The sequence below is a fragment of the Oncorhynchus kisutch genome, linkage group LG15, assembly GCF_002021735.2.
Source record: "Oncorhynchus kisutch isolate 150728-3 linkage group LG15, Okis_V2, whole genome shotgun sequence".
NCBI lineage: Eukaryota > Metazoa > Chordata > Actinopteri > Salmoniformes > Salmonidae > Oncorhynchus > Oncorhynchus kisutch.
In genome coordinates, this window is record NC_034188.2 from 45,279,776 (window position 1) to 45,305,775 (window position 26,000).

The 26,000-nt window shown below is 41.5% G+C and overlaps 1 protein-coding gene across 4 annotated transcripts in view; it reads right to left on the reverse strand.

Annotated features, from left to right (window-relative positions):
• col4a4 (collagen, type IV, alpha 4) overlaps positions 1-26,000 on the reverse strand; it is a 161,886-nt gene that overhangs the window by 65,629 nt on the left and 70,257 nt on the right. For all 4 annotated transcript variants that reach the window (XM_020503910.2, XM_031790323.1, XM_020503913.2 and 1 more), the window contains exons 7-14: positions 24,927-25,043; positions 23,519-23,587; positions 23,084-23,119; positions 18,811-18,873; positions 14,727-14,762; positions 14,408-14,449; positions 11,625-11,705; positions 7,714-7,758 (exon numbers count right to left, since the gene is read on the reverse strand). In XM_020503910.2, the coding sequence (XP_020359499.1) occupies positions 7,714-7,758; positions 11,625-11,705; positions 14,408-14,449; positions 14,727-14,762; positions 18,811-18,873; positions 23,084-23,119; positions 23,519-23,587; positions 24,927-25,043 (489 nt within the window). The remainder of the gene's footprint in view (positions 1-7,713; positions 7,759-11,624; positions 11,706-14,407; positions 14,450-14,726; positions 14,763-18,810; positions 18,874-23,083; positions 23,120-23,518; positions 23,588-24,926; positions 25,044-26,000) is intronic.

The following is a 26,000-nucleotide window of genomic DNA, read 5'->3' on the forward strand; positions in this document are numbered from 1 at the left end:
TCTTAGAAAAAAAGGTGCTAATTAGAACCATATAGCTGAGGTGACACCACAAACCTTTTTTTTTTTTACTCTGCTTACACCCCTGGTATCATATAAACACACATATGACATGGAAGAATGCGTAGAATTGCGGGACATTTTATTTAAAACGTGCATCCTGTTTCCATTGATCATCCTTGAGTTGTTTGTCCAACTTGATTGGAGTCCACCTATGGTAAATTCAATTGATTGGACATGATTTGGAAAGGCACACACCTGTCAGTAAAAGGCACATAACAGCCCGCTTGGAGTTTGTCAATAAGCACCTAAAGGACTCTCAGACAATGATTCTTTGGTCTGAAGCAAGATTGGACTCTTTGGCCTGAATGCCAAGTGTCACGTCTGGACAAAACATGGCACCATCCCTACGGTGAAGCATGGTGATTGCTGTATCATGCTTGCAGGGATGTTTTCAGCGGCAGGGACAGGACACTAGTCAGGATCGAGGGAAAGATGAATGGAGCAAAGTACAGCGAGATCCTTGATGAAAACCGGCTACGGAGCACTCAGGACCTCAGACTGGGGCAAAGGTTCACCTTCCAACAGGACAACAACCCTGAGGGCTTGTAGGCCTGATGTAAGGCAGGTCCTCACCAGACATCACCGGCAACAAAGTCGCCTATGGGCACAAACTCACTGTCGCTGGACCAGACAGGATTGGCAAAAAGTGATCTTCCCTGACGAGTCGTAGTTTTGTCTCACCAGGGGTGATGGTCGGATTCGCGTTTATCGTCGAAGGAATGAGCGTTACACCGAGGCCTGTACTCTGGAGTGGGATCGATTTGGAGGTGGAGGGTCCATCATAGTCTTGGGGAGTGTGTCACAGCCTCATCGGACTGAGCTTGTTGTCATTGCAGGCAATCTCAACGCTGCAAGTTACAGGGAAGACATCCTCCTCCCTCATGTGGCACCCTTCCTGCAGGCTCATCTTGACATGACTTTCAAGCATGACAATGCCACCAGCCATAGTGCTCGTTCTGTGCGTGATTTCCTGCAAGACAGGAATGTCAGTGTTCTGCCATGGCCAGCGAAGAGCCCGGATCTCAATCCCATTGAGCACGCCTGGGATCTGTTGGATCGGAGAGTGAGGGCTAGGGCCATTCACCCCAGAAATGTCCGGGAACTTGCAGGTGCCTTGGTGGACGAGTGGGGTAACATCTCACTGCAAGAACTGGCAAATCTGAAAAAGTCCATGAGGAGGAGAGACACTGCAGTACTTCATGCAAGCTGGTGGCTACACCACATACTGACTGTTACTTTTGATTATGAACCCCTCTTTGGTCAGGGACACATTATGCTATTTCTGTTAGTCACATGTCTGTGGAACTTGTTCAGTTCATGTCTCAGTTGTTGAATCTTATGTTCATACAAATATTTACACATGTTAATTTTGCTGAAAATAAACGCAGTTGCAGTGAGAGGACTTTTATTAACCAAAAAAGTGTTAAACAAATCAAAATATATTTTACATTTGAGATTCTTCAAAGTAGCAACCCTTTGTTTTGATGACAGCTTTACACACTTGGTATTCTCTCAACCAGCTTAACCTGGAATACTTTTCCAACAGTTTTGAAGGAGTTTCCACATATGCTGAGCACTTGTTGGCTCTTGTCCTTAACTCTGCGGTCCAACATCCCAAACCAACTCAATTGGGTTGAGGTCAGGTGATTGTGGATACCAGGTCATCTGGTTGGCTGCTTTGAGATTCTTCAAAGCAGCCAACCTTTGCCTTGATGACAGCTTTGCACACTCTAGGCATTCTCTCAAACAGCTTCATGAGGTTGCATTTCAATTAACAGGTGTGCCAATCAGAGTTACAAGCCTCAGAAATTGCAGCCCAAATGAATGCTTCACAGAGTTAAAGTAACAGACACATCTCAACATCAACTTTTCAGAGGCGACTGGGTGAATAAGGCCTTCATGGTCAAAATGCTGCAAAGAAAACACCCCAAAAGGACACCAATAAGAAAATGTGTGGTTCCCACCGTGAAGCAAGTAGGAGGAGGTGTGATGGTATGGGGGAGCTTTGCTGGTGACACTGTCTGTAATTTATTTAGAATTCAAGGCACACTCAACCAGCACGACTACCAAAGCATTCTGCAGTGATACACCATCCCATTCGGTTTGCGCTTCGTGGGACTATAATTTGTTCTTCAACAGGAAAATGACCCAAAACACCTCCAGGCTGTGTATTTGACCAAGAAGGAGAGTGATGGAGTGCTGCATCAGTTGACCTCGCCTCCACAATCACCCGACCTCAAACCAATTGAGAATTTTTACAAGGATTAAATGTTAGGATTCGCGAAAAACTGAGTTTAAATGTATTTGGCTAAGGTGTATGTAAACTTCCGACTTTATATACAGTTGAAGTCGGAAGTTTACATACACCTTAGCCAAATACATTTAAACTCAGCTTTTCACAATCACTGACATTTAATCCTAGTAAAAATTCCCTGTCTTAGGTCAGTTAGGACCACCACTATTTTAAGAATGTGAAATGTCAGAATAATAGTAGAGAGAATTATTTATTTCAAATTTGATTTATTTTATCACATTCTCAGGTGGGACAGAAGTTTACATACAATCAATTTGTATTTGGTAGCACTGTTGTTTAACTTGGGTCAAACATTTTGGGTAGCCTTCCACAAGCTTCCCACAATAAATTGAGTGAATTTTGGCCCATTCCTCCTGACAGAGCTGGTGTAACTGATTCGGGTTTGTAGGCCTCCTTGCTCGCACACGCTTTTTCAGTTCTGCCCACAAGATTTCTATAGGATGGGTTAGGGCTTTGTGATGGCCACTTCAATACCTTGACTTTGTTTTCCTTAAGCCATTTTGCCACAACTTTGGAAGTATGCTTGAGGTTATTGTTCATTTGGAAGACCCATTTGCGACCAAGATTTAACTTCCTGACTGATGTCTTGAGATGTTGCTTCAATATATCCACATAATGTTAGTCCCTCATGATGCCATCTATTTTGTGAAGTGCAGCTGTCCCTCTTGCAGCAAAGCACTCCCACAACATGATGCTGCCACCACCGTGCTTCACGGTTGGGATGGTGTTCTTCAGCTTGCAAGCCTCCCCCTTTTTCCTCCGAACATAATGAGGGTCATTATGGCCAAACATTTCTCCAAAGTACAGTCTTTGTCCCCATGTGCAGTTGCAAACCGTAGACTGGATGTTTTATGGCGGTTTTGGAGCAGTGGACTCTTCCTTGCTGAGCTGACTTTCAGGTTATATCAATATATGACTCATTTTACTGTGGATATCGATACTTTTGAACCTGTTTCCTCCAGCATTTTCACAAGGTCCTTTACCATTGTTCTGGGATTGATTTGCACTTTTCGCATCAAAGGGCATTCATCTCTATGAGACAGAATGCGTCTTCTTCCTGAGCGGTATGACGGCTGCCTGTGTTTCTACTTGCGTACTATTGTTTGTACAGATGAACGTGGTACCTTCAGGCGTTTGTAAATTGCTCCCAAGGATGAACCAGACTTGTGGAGGTCTACAAGGTAGGCCTTGAAATAAATCCACAGGTACACCTCCAACTGACTCAAATTATGTCAATTAGCCTATCAGAAGCTTCTAAAGCCATGACGTAATTTTCTGGAATTTTCCAAGCTGTTTAAAGGCACAGTCAACTTAGTGTATGTAAACTTCTGACCCACTGAAATTGTGATACAGTGAATTATAAGTGAAATAATCTGTCTGTAAACAATTGTTGGAAAAATTACTTGTGTCATGCACAAAGTAGATGTCCTAACCGACTTGCCAAAACTATAGTTTGTTAAACAAGAAATTTATGGAGTGGTTGAAAAACGAGTTCTAATGACCCCAACCTAAGTGTATGTAAATTTCTGACTTCAACTGTATATATCTATAGAATTATTATTATAAAAAGAAAATCAAGAAAATGAACCATGTGTGTTCTCTTGTTTTGTACTGTTCTGTAGTTTTCAACCCAATGATGATGTCTGACAAACAAAGAACTTTGCGTACTGCAGGCCCAGGCATGTAATCAAAGCTGGCGAGATATTCAATGACATCATCAAGAGATATGCTGGACCCTATGTCAGAGAGCTGTTTTTGGGACCACATCGTGTCTATTGTCCTGCTAATAGACCTTGTGAAAAAGTGTTTGAAAACATGTTTTTAAAAGGCCTCCATGGCCAACAGAGAAGTTCCTAACTGGTTCCCCCTTCCATTTTTTCCCACTGTAATTTGTTATGGTTTGTATTGCAAATGAGGGCATACACTGGGTCAAGACACCAGCAGGGTAAGTAGACCTTTATGTAGTAAAATAAAGGTTAAATAAAAAAAATAAAAAAAAATACCTACAACACTTTTAACAGCGCATTACTCAACACTAGTGAGACTCATGTCGCCTATGGTAGGCCTAAAGAATATTTAAAAAAATATTTTTCATCTCTACATGTAGGTCTCCTGATTTAAACCCGATCGAACTTGTTGCAACTAAAATGTATTTGAAATAAACATCTGCATGTTTGCTTGGCATGGATTGTGACATCTCGTTCCTCTTCCTCTTCAACTCCACCAATGCCGCCTGAATCTCCGCCAATGACGGGACTTTCCATCAATAATTACACTTTGAGGATTGGAGGATTCTAAATTAATATCTAAGGGGCATTTTTCGTTAGGGCAAATCTGGTCTGTGAGAATATCTAAGGGGCTTTTATATCATTATAATGCAGGGTTAATAATAATAGTCATCGCTTTGTAATTAAGGATGCATTATTAAAAGAAAATGATATGCGCAAGGGACGGTGGTATATATTTTTTATTTATCACAATTTTCTTTAACCTTAACCAATTTTGGTCTTTAATGCAGGGCCGAGAGACAAGTTCCTTCCTTTTCTATGGCTTGTTTAAAACATAATGATATTTTGGAGATTATTTAGTTTCAAATAACCGAAAGTGAGCGATTGTAATCTGAATAAAGGGAAAAATGCCATTCTTGAATATTGTGTGAGACATTCTTACTAATTTACAAATAAAGCCAGTTTATTATTTAGAATTATTTATTTCTGTTTTTAGAGGGAGAGAAACCAAAAGCTCGCAGAGCCTATTTTTCAAAATTTGTCAGTGAAATTCCCCTATGGTATTTACCCAAGTTCTTTCTTAACTCCAGGAACACAGCTTTTTGTTGTTGTTGCTTGATGCAGGACTTCATTCATTGCCACAGTTTAGACTTCTGATAGATCAGTGTTCTAACTCACCCTTGTGATAGTGTGGTGCATTGACAGAATGCCACCATCTACCACAAACGGTCGCTGCATAAGCTCGTAACTTTTAAAGGATGAACCACTCTATGTTCACTATTGAATGTTTACTTTTCGTAATTCACAAAAATAAATAAGCTCAGCGAGTAGATTCAGTGGGTAAAGATGTCAATTCAACATCTATTCCACGTTGGTTCAATGTAATTTCATTGCAACGACGTGGACACAACGTTGATTCAACCAGTGTGTGCCCAGTGGGGATTGATGGGTGCTTCTTTTTACTCAGGACAGCTCGCGTGTGCTGTGTGAAAGTAGCTATCAACTTCTGTACTGCTTGAGTGCTCAAGAAACTTACTCGTGGGAGCATAGTATGAATGAACGGCCAATCATATTGCTCAAATACAAAGACCACAACTTTTATGCGTATAGTCTTTATTGGTTTCAGTTGTAGACAGAGAAGGTAAAAGTTGAACTGGAACGCAAAAATGTGCTGCGACGTTACTGACTCGGTCGGTGCTGCTGCTTTGATAGTGGAGTGACGGGTCCACACCAGATTGAAAAGTACTGGGGGAAATGCTGTCTCGCCACACGTTTTACGGCAGGTCTGCCATATATGGCTCTTCGGTTTGTCTCCATAGGGGAACCCTTTATGGTGCTAGGTAGAACCCTTTGCAGAGGGTTCTACCTATAACCCTCTACGTACTTAGGGTTATTCATAGAACTACCTAGAACCCTCTATGAAGAACCCTCTTTGAACCGTTCATGAACAGTTCTAGTAAGAACCTTTCAATCTTTGAAGGTTTCTTTCCAGAACCCTTTAAAATTAAACTCTTTAAAATGAAACTCTTTATGACAAAACATTACATATATCATAAGGCCTTTCTTTGACGGCCTAGTTATACCATAACACAGTGGTTTTTCCTAGTCACCATGCTTCTACACCTGCATTGCTTGCTGTTTTGGGTTTTAGGCTGGGTTTCTGTACAGGACTTTGTGACATCAGCTGATGTAAGAAGGGCTTTATAAATACATTTGATTGATTGGTTTTAGAAAACACCTGGTTTACAGGTCATATCAGGCCTTCACACATTATGCTGGCACGCAAAGTGGAACCATGCAAACTGGAACAACTATCTAAATAGCCACTTACAGATTCTCTAACAACTAGAAAGATGTATGTTATTTATCTTTGTGTAGCATCAGATCAATCAGTCAATGTACATGCTAAAAACACAGATATTGAAACAAATAATTACAAAATATATTCTTCCTATAGAGCATTCTGGGAAATAAGATCATGATGAGCATGGTTTTGAGTGTTTTACTCTACAGAGAGTCAAAATGACACAATCACACTCACCTCTGGTTCACCAGCACAGGGGGTTCTTTTTACACCACTGAGTGTTAATTTATTACACTGAAATATCTACACTGGTAACACTGGACGATTTGCTGGGTACAAATATTCTCATATACTGTAGGTACAGTTGAAACATTGTCTCACCTATCTTTTTAAACTCTAGAGCAGGGGTTCCCAAACTTTTCCACTCATGCCCCCCTTCCAGCGCAGGGGAACATTCCATGCCTCCCGTCTATTTCTATGGGCACAAGCACTGTTCATGACACAAACTGTTCACACCCCTCTTGTTGGTGGAGATAAAATGTTGCAGGTTTAAAGCTTATTTTCTTGCAATTCCATACATTTTGCCATGTCTAATGTGTATTCATGCGATATTTGAGTGACTTAAACACTAAAACAAAATCTATGGGCAAAATAACATTAGCTGAAATTATCTAGTTGATCTGGACATTTCTGACATGTTATAAATAGCTCTCAATGACTGACATTACAAGAGAGAAAACTGATGATGCTGATGAAACTGATGATGCACTACCCAATTTCGAAATGGCACCTTGTGCATTCTACCATTATAACTTTCAAGAGTAAATTGAAAGCCGGACTGAGTTCCTTAAAATTGTATTTTTGCATCATCAGTTTGGGAACCACTGCTCTAGAGAGTTAACGTTTAAACACTGAGGTAATCACTAATGCTCAAGGCACTTTTTAAAAGAAAGATTAAAAAAGCTTTCCAAAGAATCATTCCTGCCTTCCAAAGAATCATCAAAGAACCCTTTCTTCCAAAAACAGTTCTTAGGATGAAAAAGGTTATAAGGCAGAACCCTTTGTCTTACAAAGAACCCCCGTCTTCCAAAAAGAGTTCTTCAGATGAAAATGGTTCTTGGTCAAACCATCCCTCTGCAAAGAACCCTTTTGGAACCCATTTTTCTAAGAGTGTAGACTACTATGACTTTAGTGGAAAGAAGAGCAGCCCCAGTGAATCCACAGACACACCTACACTCATAAGCACATACATACGAATGCACAAAGTAATGATGATAAACAACATTCAGCTGGCTCTGTGTACTCACATCACTTCCCCTGGGTCCACACTCTCCCTTCACACCACTCCTCCCCTGCAATAAAAGACAGGCAATCAATAAGAATCAGGAAAGAATATATATAATAGATACTTTGATGTATATTTTTTAGAACAGAAATTGGTATTCTGGCTTTCCCAAAAACCCATACAAACATTGAGAGGCACTGGGTCAGCCACGGTGTAGTCCCCCTGGATGGAGCTAATAATGGAGGGTTAAGTTCCTTTGTCAAGTGCACAAAGGCAGGAGATGGTACCTGGGATCAGAGACCAACAGCCTTCCAACTGCCATTTGAGTTCCAAATAAAATAAAATCACATTTTATTGGTCACATACACATGGCTAGCAGATGTTAATGCGAGTGTAGTGAAATCGGCCTGCAAATGATGCCCAAGTACTCTAATCAACTGGGCTAACTGTCAAGTTGAATCATCGCTATTATTAAGAGTCCTATCAAATAAAGTAAACATTTAATACACAGTTTAGCAGATGGTATGGCGGGTGCAGAAAAATGCGTATGTTCCTATCAATTAATGCAGTAAATGTCCAACAAGCACACAATAATGAAACATTTTTAAATGTTAAAAATGTTGTACAGCAGTAGATATGTAAATAGTAAGTAATCATTATTAAAGTGACCAGTGTTCAATGACTATGTACGTAAGGCAACCGTCCCTGAGTAGCCGGCTAGTGACAGTGACTAAGGGACAGAGTTGGGTCCCCAGGCCACCTGGCCGTGCTGCTGCTCCAGTTTCAACTATTCTGCCTGTGATTATTATTATTTGACCATGCTGGTCATTTATGAACATTTGAACATCTTGGCCATGTTCTGTTATAATCTCCACCCGGCACAGCCAGAAGAGGACTGGCCACCCCTCATAGCCTGGTTCCTCTCTAGGTTTCTTCCTAGGTTTTGGCCTTTCTAGGGAGTTTTTCCTAGCCACCGTGCTTCTACACCTGCATTGCTTGCTGTTTGGGGTTTTAGGCTAGGTTTCTGTACAGCACTTTGAGATATCAGCTGATGTACGAAGGGCTATATAAATACATTTGATTTGATTTGATTTGGATTTGGTATAGAGTAATGTATATACATACGAGATGAGTAATGTCGGGTATGTAAACATTATATAAAGTGGCATTGTTTAAAGTGACTAGCGATACATTTATTACATCCAATTTTAATTATTAAAGTGGCTACAGATTTGAGTCAGTATGTTGGCAGCAGCCACTCAATGTTAGTGATGGCTGTTTAACAGTCTGATGGCCTTGAGACAGAAGTTGTTTTTCAGTCTCTCGGTCCCAACTTTGATGCACCTGTACTGACCTCGCCTTCTGGATGATAGCGGGGTGAACAGGCAGTGGCTCGGGTGGTTGTTGTCCTTGATGATCTTTATGGCCTTCCTGTGACATCGGATGGTGTAGGTGTCCTGGAGGGCAGGTAGTTTGCACCCGGTGATGCGTCGTGCAGACCTCTCTACCTCTGAAGATCCTTACGGTTGTGGGCGGAGCAGTTGCCGTAACAGGCGGTGATACAGCCCGACAGGATGCTCTCGATTGTGCATCTGTAAAATTTTGTGAGTGTTTTTGGTGACAAGCCAAATTTCTTCAGCCTCCTGAGGTTGAAGAGGTGCTGTTGGGCCTTCTTCACCACGATGTCAGTGTGGGTGGACCATTTCAGTTTGTCCGTGATGTGTACGCCGAGGAACTTTCCACCTTCTCCACTACTGTCCTGTCAATGTGGATAGGGTGGTGCTCCCTCTGCTGTCTCCTGAAGTCCACGATAATCTCCTTTGTTTTGTTTTGTTGACGTTGAGTGTGAGGTTATTTTCCTGACAGCACACTCCTAGGGCCCTCACCTCCTCCTTGTAGGCCGTCTCGTTGTTGTTGGTAATCAAGCCTACCACTTTAGTGTCATCTGCAAACTTGATGATTGAGTTGGAGGCGTGCATGGCCACTGTTCATGGGTGAACAGGGAGTACAGGAGAGGGCTGAGAACGCACCCTTGTGGGGACCCATTGTTGAGGATCAGCGGGGTGGAGATGTTGTTACCTACCTTCACCGCCTGGGAGGGCGGCCCGTCAGAAAGTCCAGGACCGAGTTGCACAGGGCAGGTTCGAGACCCAGGCTCTCGAGCTTAATGACGAGTTTGGAGGGTACTTTGGTGTTAAATGCTGAGCTGTAGTCGATTAACAGCATTCTTACATAGGTATTCCTCTTGTCTAGATGGGTTAGGGCAGTGTGCAGTGTGATTGCGATTGCGTCGTTTGTGGACCTATTGGGGCGGTAAGCAAATTGAAGTGGGTCTAGGGTATCAGGTAGGGAGGAAGTGATATGATCCTTGACTAGTCTCTCAAAGCACTTCATGATGACGGAAGTGAGTGCTTCGGGGCGATAGGCGTTTAGCTCAGTTACCTTAGCTTTCTTGGGAACAGGAACAATGGTACCCCTCTTGAAGCATGTGGGAACAGCAGACTGGGATAGGGATTGATTGAATATGTCCGTAAACACACCAGCCACCTGGTCTGCGCATGCTCTGAGGACGCGGCTAGGGATGCCATCTGGGCCTTGCGAGGGTTAACACTTTTAAATGTTTTACTCACGTTGGCTGCAGTGAAGGAGAGGCCTCAGGTTTTGGTAGCGGGGCGTGTCGGTGTCACTGTATTGTCCTCAAAGTGAGCAAAGAAGTTGTTTAGTTTGTCTGGGAGCAAGACATCGGGGTCCGCGACGCGGCTGGTTTTCCTTTTGTAGTCCATGATTGACTGTAGACCCTGCCACATACCTCTCATGTCTGAGCCATTGAATTGCGACTCAACTTTGTCTCTATACTGACACTTAGCTTGTTTGATTGCCTTGCGCAGGGAATAGCTACACTGCTTGTATTCAGTCATGTTTCTGGTCACCTTGCCCTGATATAAAGCAGTGTAGCTAAAGCAGCATTAATACATGGTTTCTGGTTGGGGAAGGTTTTAATTGCCGCCTTGGGTACAACGGCGACAATTGTGGGTGGGTACAACGAATCAGCGTATACATAAATGTTGTTGTTCAACGCAATCCGGAACATATCCCAGTCCACGTGATCGAAGCAATCTTGAAGCGTGGAATCGGATTGGTCGGACCAGCGTTGAACGTTCCCTGTTTTAGTTTCAGTCTATAGGCTGGGAGCAACAAAATGGAGTCGTGGTCAGATTTGCCAAAAGGAGAGCGAGGGAGGGCTCTGTATGGAAGTTAGAGTAACAATGATCCAGAATTTTTCTAGCCCGGGTCGAGCATTCGATATGCTAATAATATTTAGGGAGCCTTGTTTTCAGATTAGCCTTGTTAAAATCCCCACCTACAATAAATGCACCCTCAGGGTATGTGGTTTCCAGTTTACATAGTCCAATGAAGTTCTTTCAGGGTCGTCGAGGTGTCTGCTTGGGGGGGGGGGATGTTCACGACGATTATAATCCCAGAGAATTCTCTTGGTAGATAATGTAGTCGGCATTTGATTGTAAGGAATTCTAGGTCAGGTGAACAAAATGACTTGAGTTCCTGTATGTTGTTATGATCACACCGCAACTTGTTAATCATAAGGCATACACCCCCGCCCTTCTTCTTACCATAGAAATGTTTGTTTCTGTCGGCGTGACGCGTGAAGAAAGGTGGCTGTACCGACTCTGATAACGTATCCCGAGTGAGCCATGTTTCCATGAAACAGAGAATGTTACAATCTCTGATGTCTCTCTGGAAGGCAACCCTTGCTCGGATTTCGTCTAACTTGTTGTTAAGAGACTGGACATTGGCTAGTAGTATACTTGGGAGCGAGTAACTTTCGAGCTGCTGGTAAGCCTCTCTAACCTCTAGAGTACCTACCACCCCACAGACAACCAATGATAATCATGTTATAGAAGACATCCTGATCACCTTGCTTCCTTTGATGTAGAAGTCTTCTGGGGGGTCCACAAACTCAAAGGGTCCTGGGGGCCCTTGGGTACCCTGGTCTCCCTATGACACATACACAGGTGAGGTTGTCAGCACATTCTTTACACACAAACTGTATCTATATATACAGTACCAGTCAAAAGATTGGATACACCTACTCATTCAAGGGTTTTCTTTATTTCTACATTGTAGAATAATAGTGAAGACATCAAAACTATGAAATAACACATATGGAATCATGTAATAACCAAAGAGGTGTTAAACAAATCAAATGATATTGTACATTTGAGATTCTTCAAAGTAGCTACCCTTTTCCTTGATGACAGCTATACACACGCTTGGCATTCTCTCAACCAGCTTCATGAGGTAGTCACCTGGAATGCATTTCAATTAACAGGTGTGCCTTTTTAAAAGTAAATTTATGGAATTTATTTCCTTCTTAATTTGTTCGAGCCAATCAGTTGTGTTGTGACAAGGTACAGGTGGTATACAGAAGATAGCCCTATTTGGTAAAAGACTAAGACTAAGAACAGCTCAAATAAGCAAAGAGAAACTAAAGCCATCATTACTTTAAGACATGAATGTCAGTCAATCACAAAAATTTCAAGAACATAGAAAGTTTCTTCAAGTGCAGTCGCAAAAACCATCAAGCGCTATGACTAAACTGTCTTTCATGAGGACCGCAACAGGAAAGGAAGACCCAGAGTTACCCATAAGTTAATTAGAGTTAACTGCACCTCAGATTGCAGTTCAAATAAAGTAACAAACACATCTCAACATCAACTGTTCAGAGGAGACTGTGTGAATCAGGCCTTCATGGTCAAATTGCTGCAAAGAAACCACTACTAAAGGACACCAATAATAAGAAGAGACTTGCTTGGGCCAAGAAACAGAAGCAATGGACATTAAGACAGGTGGAAATCTGTCCTTTGGTCTGATGACATTTTTGGTTCCAACCGCTTTGTCTTTGTGAGACACAGTGTAGGTGAACGGATTATCGTGGCACGTGTGGTTCTCACAGTGAAGCATGGAGGAGGAGGTGTGATGGTGCTTTGCTGGTGACATTGTCTGTGATTTATTTATCATTCAAGGCACACTTAACCAGAATGGCTACCACAGCGTTCTGCAGCGATACGCATCCCATCTGGTTTGTGCTTACTCAGAAAAATTTAGAAAAACCCTGGAATGAGTAGGTGTGTCCAAACGTCTGACTGGTACTATATATATATATATATATATATATATATATTAAAATACAAAAAAACTGTCATGGGTAGCACAAATAAAACATTACAAAATCAACCAGAAAAACAGTTACATTTCTCCACAAATCAGTCCCCAATCAATGCTTTAAATTACCCGAACAGCAACAGAACATCAAGATGAAATGTATTTTGAATTTTGTGCCAGCAATACGGTGCATTAAAACTAAAAGCAGATTCACCAAGCTCGGTGGAGACCCTAGAAACCTCAAAAGTAAACCAATCCTGTGAACAGGTTAGGCAAGGTGTCTATACTTCAACAGCAAAGGTAGATTAGTCAGAAGTTTATGAAGTAGGGCCTTGTCAACAAAAAGGGAGTAATGTAGAGATCTACAGGTCTTTAGCGAAGTCCAGCCAACCTTTTGATATAGGATACAGTGGTGAGTATCAAAACTGTCACCTGTAACAAAATGAAGGGCACTATGGGAGATGGCATCCAAAGGTTTATGAGTATTTACACTCTGATAAATAATATCACCATAATCAAGAACAGATCAAATGATTGACTGTATAATCTACTTCCTAATGCTTAGAGAAAAGCACTATCTGTTTTTATAGAAAAAGGACATTTTGAATATTATCTTCTTAACCAGCTCATCTTTATGTTTTTTAAACGTATTATCCATATCAATCCTAATGCTTAAGTATTTATATGCGGGAACATGTTCGATTGGAGAACCATCTAATGAGTGAACATCCTTACAAGAGTTTAAAGGGGTTAGGTTAAATGTGGAAGACACATTTCAGTTGAAGGCATTCAGTTGTACAACTGACTAGGTATCCCCCTTTCCCTAAAAACATGCATTTTGTTTTGCCCGTATTAAGCACAAGATTTAAATCAACAAGGGATTACTGCACAGCTATAAAATCTGACTGTAGTTTTTCTGCAGCCACATGAACAGTCGGGGCAATAGCATACATAATAGTATCATCTACATAAAGATGAAGTTTACAATATTTTTACAATATTTTACAGTTTGACCAATGTGTTTAGATAAATAGTGATGAGAACAGGTCCCCTGTGGTACACCTTATGTACCTCAAGAAATGTAGACTTAACCCCATCAATCACTATGGCCTGAGTTCTGTCACTAAGATAATCATTAAACCATTAACAGGCGTCAGAGCTCAGGCCTATTGACGACAACTTATTCAATTAAATAGCACGAGCAACAGCATCAAAAACTTTTGACAGGTTTACAAACAAAGCAGCACATTTCATTTTAGTTACTAAAGCATTGACAAGATCATTAATAACTAAAGTGGTTGCTGTAATAGTGCTATGCCCAGGCCTAAACCATAATTGGTTAACATTAAAAATACATTTGCAAAAGTTTTACATTTTCTAAGGATTCAAGAATCTTAGCTAGACAAGAACGCCTTGAAATGGGGCGATAAGTATTAAGATCACTACTATCCTTGCCCTTATGGATTGGAAGCACAAGAGCTGATTTCCATACTTGACCTGCAGGGGTGTTATGGACACACTTGTGGGTTACTCACTTCATCTCCTTTCTGTCCTGGCAATGATCTTCCTTTCTCTCCCTGATAAAATGACAGGGAGAGAGGGAGAGGTAGAGGGAAATAGAGAATTAATGAAAGAGAGAGAGTGAGTGTGACAGATAAATACAACTAAAGCTAGCCTATGGAGAGGGCCGTGTACTAGTGTTTCATATGATTTAGAATGCTTTCAACATAGGGGAGGTTACTGAATATGCAATTGTGGCATGAAATAATATTATATTATCCCTTTTCATAGTCTGTAGAGTAAAATGTGTGAAAGTGTAACAGAGCAGGTAGTTAGGTAAAGGAAGGAACATACAGGCGGACCTCTCAGGCCAGGTGAACCAGTTAAACCCTGCGGAAAAACAGACAGACATCCTTATGAATAAACATGGTTTTAAACAAATTCAAGGTGATTGTTTGGATGACACTAGAACACACAATACACAAAGAAACAAACTGCAGGCTACGTACGATATGTACCACAAATACAGTATACATTGAACACACACATTCGAGTGAGAAAACACAATGGGTCCCAAATGGCACCCTATTCCTTATATAGTGCACTACAGTGTTTACACAGCCACACTCAGAACCCAAATCTGATTTTCCATCTATATCCAATGTTTTTTCTGACTGTCCACACTCTGTTTTACATGTGACCCATATCAGATTTGCACATTCAGTTGTAGCACACAGGTGCAATGTTCATTTCCTGTCACTGTTCCTTAACATTTTGGGGTGGTTGTTATTATAACAGGGTCATGTGCAAAAAATATTTTTTGATCTGAGCGTCCAGACAGAAGTTGCATATGGAGGATAGGGTTTGTACCAGGATTCAGATTCACCTATGCAGGAGTGAAGATATCAGATTCCATTTGTGTTTTTTGTTGTTGACACATTATGGAAAAGATCATATTGGTATAAGATATGCAAATAATTGAAAAATTATCTGAATTAGGCTGCCTGTGTAAACGCAGCCTTATAAGCGTCAATGTCAGACGATTTTGCCACTCCTAGTTTCCATATTTTCATTCTAAGCCTGCAAGAAAGTGTGTGCCCTCAGGCCTGGAGGAAAGCAAAAGTAATTTTGCTACCCAATAATAGTAAAGCCCCCTTTGCTGGCTCAAATAGCCGACGAATCAGCCTGTTACCAACCTTTAGTAAACTTTAGGAAAAAAATGTGTTTGACCAGACAAAATGCTATTTTACAGCAAACAAATTGACAACAGATTTCCAGCACACTTATAGGGAAGGGCATTCAACATGCAGAGCACTTACACAAATTACTGATGATGCTACATTTGACATTATCAATCATAGTCTGCTACTAGAAAAACATGTGATATGGCTTTACACCCCCTGCTATATTGTGGATAAAAAGTTACGTCACAATGTGGAAAAAACTGTCTGCATGTTCTTCACAAAGAGGGCAACTGATGCTACTGAGCCAGATGTCTATTTGTCAGAGGAGAGGCTCCAGGTGGTATCTGATTTTAAGTACCTTGGCATCAAACTTGATTCCAACCTCTCTTTTAAAAAGAAGGGGAAAAGGGTCATTCAAATAACCAAATTCAACCAACTTATTTCCGATTAATACAAAATTGTTTGACTACAGAGGTAGCAAAACTGTACTTGAAATCTATGATACTCCCCCACTTAACATACTGCTTGACTAGTTGGGCCCAAGCTTGCTGTACAACATTAAAACCCATTCAGACTGTCTACAAACAGGCTCTCAAAGTGCTTGATAGGAAGTCCAATAGCCATCATCACTGTTACATCCTCAGAAAGCATGAGCTCTTGAGTTGGAAAAATCTTGTGCAATACACCGATGCATGTCTTGTATTCAAGATCCTAAATGGCCTGGCTCCCCCTCCACTCAGTACTTTTGTTAAACAGAAAACCCAAACATATGGCAGCAGATCCACAAGGTCTGCCATGAGAGGTGACTGTATAGTTCCCTGAAGGAAAAGCATCTTTTGTCAATCTGCTTTCTCTGTGAGAGCTTCCCATGTTTGGAATACACTGACACCAGACACACATAACTGTACCACCTATCACACTTTCACAAAAAACATATGAAGACATGGCTAAAGGCCAATCAGATTTGTGAACATCTTAGTTGTGTTTTGTTGCTTTCCATGTTGTCTGCAGCTTGTGAGGTGTGGAAACACTTTGTTGCTTTTATGTATTTTGTCTTGCGTTTTTTTTGTTGCTATGTTGCTCTGTCTGCATGTTACATCTTGCTTGTCCTATGTTGCTCTGCGTGTGCTAACTGCTCAATGATTGTCTGTATTGTTATTTTAATTGTTTTTAATAACCTGCCCAGGGACTGTGGTTGAAAATTAGCTGGCTGGCTAAAACTGGCACTATTACTGAAACGTTGATTAATGTGCACTGTCCCTGTAAAAATACAAATAAACTCAACTCAACTCTAACAGAACACAGAGAGTGTTCTTTAATGGAAGCCTCTCCAACGTAATCCAGGTGGAATCGGGCATTCCCCAGGGCAGCTATCTGGGCCTCTTACTTTGTTCAATCTTCACTAATGAGCAGCCAAGGGCTTTTTAGGTCAGTGTGTCTATGTGGATGACTCAACACTATCAGCTACTACAGCGAGTGAAATCACTGCAACAGCAGTCAGTTTCAGAATGGGTGGCAAGAAACAAGTTAGTCCTAAATATTCCAAAATCTAAAAGCATTGTGTTTGGGACAAATCATACACTAAACCCTAAACCTCAACTATAAGAAGTGTTGATATGCTGAATGCACTGAGCTGTCTGTTTAAACTACTAGCACAGCTCAGACACCCATGCATACCCCACAAGGTCTCTTCACAATTTCCAAGTCAAGTACAGAGTATGGGAGGAGCACAGTACTACATAGAGTCATGGCTACATTGAAGTCTATTCCACATCAGGTAACTGATGCAAGCAGTAGAATCAGATTTTTTAAAAACTTTAAGAAACAGTGGGGACTGTGAAGAGATACACACAGGCACAGACACACATACACATGTACACATGGATTTTGTATTGTAGATATGTGATAGTAGAGTAATGGCCTGAGGGAACACACTTAAAGTGTTATGAAATGTAATGCCATGTAATATTTAAATTAGTATATAACTGCCTTAAAGTAGCTGGACCCCAGGAAGAGTAGCTGCTACCTTGGCAGCAGCTAATGGGGATCCTTAATAAATACAAATACAAAACTAAATCCTGTAATGAATAATGTGGAAATTCAGCAAGTTGAGGTGACTAAACTGTTTGGAGTAACCCTAGATTGTAAACTGTCGTGGTCAAAACATGTTGATGCAACAGTAGCTAAGATGGGGAGAAGTCTGTTCATAATAAAGATCTGATCTGCCTTCTTAACAACACTATCAACAAGGTAGGTCCTAGAGCCCCTAGTTTTGTCACTCCTGCTCTACTGTCTGGTCGTGTGGTCTTGTGGTCTCATGCCACAAAGAGGGAACAAATTATAATTGGCTCAGAACAGAGCAGCACGGCTGGCTGCCATGCTGCCAGTATGTACACAGAGAACGAACATTAATAACATGCATGTCAATCTCTTATGGTTCAAAGTGGAGGAGAGATTGACTTCATCACTACTTGTTTTTGTAAGAAGTATTGACATGTTGAATGTACTGGGCTGTCTGTTTAAACTACTAGCACACAGCTCGGACACCCATACATACCTCATAAGACATGCCACCAGAGGTCTCTTCACAATCCCCAAGTCTTGAACAGACTATGGAATGCGCACAGTATAACATAGAGCCATGGCTACATGGAACTCTATTCTACATCAGGTAATTGATGCAAGCAGTAGAACCAGATTCACAGGGACTGTGAAGAGACACAAACACAGATACAGACACACGCATACACATACTAATTTTCATTTTAGTAACAGCATTCATACTTTAGTGCAAATATTCTATAAGAGGTGCAGGTACACACTCTACACACAAGTGCACATGCATTTTGTATTGTAGATATGAGGTATTAGAGTAGTGGCCTGAGGGCACACACTTAATGTGTTGTCAAACGTAATGGAACATTTTAAAATGTACATAAACAGAGTTGGGTAGGTTCCTTTCTAAATGTAATCCATTAGAAATAGAAATAATACACAGACGCTGAGACGCAATTGTCCGGTGTCCCATTGTGACATAGCTGAAACCACCCTCCCGGAGGACGCACAGCCCAAATTCTCAACCAAAGAGGATCCGGTACGTGTCCTCTATTCATTTGAATATGTTGACAGTTGGAAAAATAGCTTGAGCTGCGCTGAGAATTAGAAATGTATGAAAGGCCAATGGTCCAATATTCTAGAACACTGCTGTGCGTACGTATACACGTTTTGGACTATGATAGATGCTTTATACTCACATCTGATCCATCCAAACCAACTGGTCCAGTAGGTCCCCTAGGGCCGCTAATGCCTTGGAAGCCCTGTAAAACAAAGAACCCTGCGTCAAACCCTAAAAAACAACCTGGATACATCCACAACCCACAAAGCATCTGAATGAACACATGGGTAGGGTAAGATTCCATGCTTGAAGTGGAATGAAAAAGGTGGTGTTACTAATTTTCATTTTAGTAACAGCATTCATACTTTAGTGCAAATATTCTATAAGAGGTGCAGGTACTCAAGCAGGAAGGCAAGGCAAACTAGTTTTCACGATTTCTGGTATATCATCAAATAAATCAATCACAGCGCGTTTTTGGACTCATTCAGAAGTTTTGACATGACTTAGAAAAATACTCTTGGAAATACTCTTTAATATTGAAAGTACCATTTATATTCATAAACATAAGTTGAAATTATGCTGTTGCTGCTTCCTATTCACAATAACTTTTGATTAAAAAGCCCAATGTCAAAACACCATTTTGAGGTGACAAATCAATGTTCAGAATATGCAGAAATAGTTTGTACTATATTGAAAACTTTAACATAATATGTACTACCTACATATACAGATGTAGGATCTTAATTTGATCACTCTTTTGCTGCTGACACTTTTCCTGCAAAGAAGAAAATGCAAACTTGTTGTGTATTTGAATTTGAAAAATGCTTCTAAAGTTTGTAATTTCAACTTTGAAATTTCTACCAAAAATTTAGCAACCCCTACATTAAAGTAAATGTATTATAATCCACATAATAAATCAAATTTGCTGTTGCTGCAGGATTATTTTCCTGCTTTAGAAAACTGGCATGTACATGTGCCACAATAGTAATCATATTACTTCTATTACTTCTATTTTATTAGCTTAACGTTAGCTTAACCGTCGCGTGGGGGGACACCGATCCTGCAGAGGCTTTAGATTAAATTTTGGGCATCATTCATTGAATCAGATGCCTCAATTATCACAAAACCCACTGATATTGCAGATGACTTTAATAATTTTTTTCATTGGCAAGATCAGCAAACTGTCACGACTCCGACCGAAGGTGGCTCCCCTTCACGTTCGGGTGGCGCTCGGCGGTCGTCGTCGCCGGCCTACTAGCTGCCACTGATTCTTTCCTCCCCCTCCTTATGTGTTTATTGAGTACACCTGTTTTGTGTTGGGTATAATTAGGGAGGCTTTATTTGTCACCCGGCCCGCCTGGTTCTTTGTGTGGGATTAATTATTGTGACCTTCTGTTTGGTAGTAGAGGAACGTGTTTGTTCCTGGTCGTGTATTTTTGGTTGTGAGCACACTGTGTTGCGTTTTGGTGCATTAAAGAGCACAGCATCGCACTCCCTGTTTCCTGCATCTGACTCCACACCCACGACACCCGGAGCGTTACACAAACTTAGGCATGACATGCCAGCAACAAACGCTGACACTGCACATCCAAGTATATCTGACCAAATAATGAAAGACAAGCATTGTAATTTTGAATTCTGTAGAAGTGAGTGTAGAAGAGCCACCGGGGTCTGACAACTTGGATGGAAAATTACTGAGGATAATAGCGGACAATATTGTCACTACCATTTGCCATATCTTCAATTTAAGCCTACTAGAAAGTGTGTGCCCTCAGGCCTGGAGGGAAGCAAAAGTCTTTCCCCTACCTAAGAATAGTAAAGCCCCCTTTACTGGCTCAAATAGCCGACCAATCAGCCTGTTACCAACCCTTAGTAAACTAAAAAAATGTGTTTGAACAGCTACAATGGTATTTTACAGTTAACAAATTGACAACAGACTTTCTGCACGCTTAGGGAAGGACAGTCAAGAAGCACAACGCTTACACAAATGACTGATGATTGGCTGAGAGAAATTAATGATAAAAATATTGTTGGGCTGTTTTGTTAGACTATTTGACATTATCTATCATGGTCTGCTTCTTGAAAAACAAATGTGTTATGGCTTTACACCCCCAGTGCATTCGGAAAGTATTCAGAGCCCATGACTTTTTCCACAATTTGTTACATTTAATACATTTTTTTTGCAAATGTATTAAGAATAAAAAACAGAAATAACTTATTTACATTAGTATTCAGACCCTTTGCTATGAGACTCGAAATTGAGCTCAGGTGCATCCTGTTTCCATTGATCATCCTTGAGATGTTTCTTGATTGGAGTCCACCTGTAGTAAATGGACATGATTTGGAAAGGCCTGCCCACAGTTGACAGTGCATGTTAGAGCAAAAACCAAGCCATGAGGCCGAAGTAATTGTCTGTAGAGCTCCGGGGTTGTGTCGAAGAACAGATACCAAAGGGTACCAAAAAATGCAGCATTGAAAGTCCAAGACTATTCCTAGAGCTGACTGCCTGGCAAAATTGAGCAAATCGGGGGAGAAGGGCCTTGGTAGGGGAGGCGACCAATAACCCGATGGTCACTCTGACAGAGCTCCAGAGTTCCTCTGTGGAGATGGGAAAACCTTGGGAAATGGGAAAACCAGAAGGACAATCATCTCTGCAGCACTCCACCAATCTGAACTTTATGGTAGAGTGGCCAGACAGAAGCTACTCATCAGTAAAAAGCACATGACAGCCCGCTTGGAGTTTGCCAAAAGGCACCTAAAGGACTCTCAAGCCATGAGAAACAACATTCTCTGGTCTGATGAAACCAAGATTGAACTCTTAGGCCTGAATCCCAAGCGTAATTTCTGGAAGAATCCTGGCACCATCCCTACGGTGAAGCATAGTGGTGGCAGCATGTTTTTCAGCGGCAGGGACTGGGAGCCAAGTCAGGATTGAGGGAAAGATGAACGGAGCAAGTACAGAGAGATCCTTGATGAAAAGCTCCAAACGTCCTCCAGTTCACCTTCCATCCGAACAACAACCCTAAGCACACAGCCAAGACAACGCAGGGGTTGCTTCGGGACAAGTCTCTCTCTGAATGTCATTGATTGGCCCACTCAGAGTCCGGACTTGAACCTGATCGAATATCTATGGAGAGACCAACTGAGGAACAGACAGATAGAGGGGCAATCAATGAAGTGAAGGAGTCCAGGTGAGTCCAATGAGCGCTGATGCGCTAATGATGGTGACAGGTGTTCGTAAGGATGGGCAGCCTGGAACTCGAGAAGGGGAGAGGGAGCAGGCGTGACATACACAGCTATAGGGAGGAGTTGAGAGACCTGGCAGTGTAGTGTCAGGACAACAACCTCACCCTCAATGTGAGCAAGAGGGGCAGCAGGGTAGCCTAGTGGTTAGAGCATTGGACTAGTAACCGAAAGGTTGCAAGTTCAAATCCCCGAGCTGACAAGGTACAAAAATCTGTTGTTCTGCCCTTGAACAGGCAGTTAACCCACTATTCCTAGGCCGTCATTGAAAATAAGAATTTGTTCTTAACTGACTTGCCTAGTAAAATAAAGGTACAATTAAATTAAAAGAAGAAGGAGCTGATCGTGGACTATAGGAAAAGGAAGGTCGAGCACGTCCCCATTCACATCATTTAACAAACCATGGTCCAAACACACCAAGACAGTCGTGAATAGGGCACGACAATGCCTATTCCCCTTTAGGAGATTGAACAGATTTGGCATGGGTCCAACTGCTCGGCAGTGCCTTCTGCATATGGCCAGTACTTCACTAGGGCCAAGCTTCCTGCCATACAGGACCTCTATACCAGGCAATGTCAGTGGAAGGCCCTAAACATTGTCAAAGACTCCAGTCACCCAAATCATAGACTGTTCTAACTGCTACTGCATGGCAAATGGTACCGGAGCGTCAAGTCTAGGTCCAAAAGGCTCCTTAACAGCTTCTACCCCCAAGCCATAAGACTGCTAAACAGTTAATCACATGGCTACCCGGACTATTTACATTGACCCCCATTTTCACACTGCTACTACTTGCTGTTTATTATCAACGCATAGTCACTTTATCGCGGATGGCTGTTATTTGAGTGATAGTTTGACTCTCAAATCCATGTATTGGTGTGTGGTCAGTATTTTTATAGTATTTTTATATGCCCCGAATTCTCCATGGTCAAAAAGTGAGCTTTTGTAATGGAGTAACACATACTGTCCACATCAAGGAAAGTAGCATAATATAAATGAATTAAATATGGAAAAATAATTAATTATTTTAATTGAGGATGATAGTAAATGAAGCCAACAGCAGCAGAGGCAGGCACATGCTGGTAAGGGGGCCATTTTGAAGTAGTGTATGTTGTGACTTGACAGGCTGTAGGGAACCCATCCAACAACCGTCCAACAACCATCTTACTCACAGGCAGTCCAGTAACCCCAGCACGGCCGACATCACCCTGTTAGAGAAGAAGAGAAGAGAAAAGAAAAAGAGAAGAAGTCTTAACAACAGAACATACATGGCAATGTGAGGAGGCATTGGAGTGGGTGAGGATGGGCAAACGGGTGTACAAAGCTAAGAGGGTATAGGAGTGAGAGTCAGGTCCACAGACAATGACTGTAGGATGATTGATTGTGTGGAAGCATGGTTTTGTTTTGTATGCAGACATGGGTTGGGCACCTAAAAGGTTTATGACAATCAATCCATCCATCCACCCATCATCAATCAATAAATAATCAAATAAGATTAATATTTTGCATAAGAGATGCAAGCATGTACAGGTGGGAAAGCATGTACAGGTGGACACACAAATGAAAGAGACTGTATGGAGGGGTGATGGTTGTGAAAGCCCACTTACAGGTATACCAGGGTACTGGATGAACTGAACGGTGGGGTCCCCTGGCACTCCTTTGATCCCTGAGAAACCCTGCAGTCATCAATAGAAATGTCAACAACACAATACAGTATATTTGAACATGAATGTATTTGTTACTGAGTGGAAACTCACAACCCTACGCAAAATACACAAGAAGCACCGCAAATAACACTGATCTAGAGAAGGCATTTCTAGATCTGGGGCAACAGTACTTCTAGGTCTCAGGAAGGCAGTAGCAAGAGCCCGACTGTGTGATCCGAGTCATGTGGACCAAATTCCGCCCAGACCGGGGTGTGAATTCAAAACCCTCTGTACAGTTAGCACAACATACTCAAGAAGCGCTTCTAGGTCTCAGAAAGGCAGTAGCAATACCCTTAGCAATCCCCTACATATGCATATGTACATTAAATGGCCCACAGTACACTACTGCCCTAACAAGCAAAGGAGCAGGAACTGCACATTTGGTAATTTTTTGTACATTATATACATGCTTTATCATTTGGGCAAATATCCTGCCTCCATTGTGTTGTATTATGGAGAAATTGATTTTTTGTTTGCAGAAATGGATTTATGTTTGCAGAAACAAAACGTTCAAGTGAAACCAAGGAAAAAGGCAGTAACTGGCATCACTCACGTCAGTTACTGCCTTTTATCTTGGTTTCAATTAGCTACAATTCATTTGGCTGTACAATAAAAACAAACTTTGAAGTCACTTTTCACAGTTTCACTCTATGAGCAGTTACTGCTCTTTTGCTTGGTAGGGTAGACTACAGCTCTGTCAGTAATTACTTGTACAGGTGTAGGATCTTAATTTGATCACCCTGTTGTTGCAGGACATGCAAACTTGAAGTGTATTCAAGGTTTTAAAAATAAAATGTCAGACCAAAAATGTATCAACCCTACAAAAATGTATATTCTGTCACACCCTGATCTGTTTCCCCTGTCTTTGTGCTTGTCTCCACCCCCCTCAAGGTGTCGCCCATCGTCCCCATTATGCCCAGTGTATTCTGTTTGTCTGTTGCCAGTTCGTTTTGTTCGTCAAGCCTAACAGTGTTTCCCCCCTGGCTCCTGTCTGTTTCTAGTTCCTGTTTTCTAGTTTTCACAGTTTTGACCATTCTGCCTGTCCTGACCCTGAGCCTGCCTGTCGTTCTCTACCTTGTCACATCACACTGGATTATTGATCCCTGCCTGCCCTGACCCTTAGACTGCCTGACGTTCTGTACCTTTTGGACTCTGATCTGGATGACTGACCTCTGCCTGCCCTTGAGCTGTTGTTTTTCCTGCCCCCTGTTCCTTCATGTTCTGGGATCTCAAGGAATGCAGAGTGATATAGCCCCTCTCCGTGTCCCCTACACCAGCCACATACCGTACAGTTCTGTGCTGTACTCACCGCTCCCCCATCAGGCCCATCCAGACCATGGATTCCAGGGAAACCAGAGTCCCCTCTGGTCCCGTTACAGCCATCAAGCCCTGGTAGACCAGGAACACCTCCTGTCCCTGGGTGACCCTGGAACACACACACACGCACACTCACACATTAGGCTATTTATGCACTATTGGTCATTCCCACTATCCAGTCCCTTTTCTTTCCCCAGGAAATATAACTTTTTATACCATGGCACTGTTGAATAATAGTTTCTGATGGGCTTGAAGGGCATTCTAGAGCGTGCATTATTTCCCTATAACACACTGTTATATTTGCACGGTAGAATTCAATGGCTATTGTTCTATGCTTGAACTGCTTTTGAAAGCAAAAGTCGAATTGAAAACGTCATTGGCACTGTTGAATTTGATTTTCATTATAGCAAGTTAGGACTGATGGTTTGGTTAGCTAAACTAGCCAGTCTGTTTGCTTGGTTACCAAGGCAATGACTGTTGCTATATGGTAAACTTGCTAGCTACTTCAGTGGATGTTAAACACATTTCTACCTGCAAATGAACACATTTCTAGCTGTACATTTGTTAAATTATAGCCATGGTATAAAATATATAATCAACTCGGGGCTCTATGCGTTCTCTGGAAAATAATGCAACTCTGTGGCACGATAGTTTCACTTTGCTAGCGTGTCGTGGAACACACATTCTACATTGTTCATTATTTTCTAGAGAACGCATAGCCCCTCGTTCACTATCCCTTACTTATTTAGTGTAAAATGTGGATTCCAAAAGGCTTTAAATATAAGATTAGGTGTCATTTACCATAAAAACACAAATATATGGATCAATATGCATTTGGTTTTCAGTGCATGTTGGCATTTTTGCCATGTCCCCTGGTGCTATTTGTCAACTACTATAATAAGACAATAAAATATTTCTTCATTATTTTAAATATCTCTCATCAATATTTTATTTCTCATGATTATTGTATTTATTATTATTGTATTTATGATGTTCTGTGTGTCCCTGATATCACTTTCCACCCTGTTAGTTTGTAGTAATTCTCCTTTAAGAAAACAACCCCTTG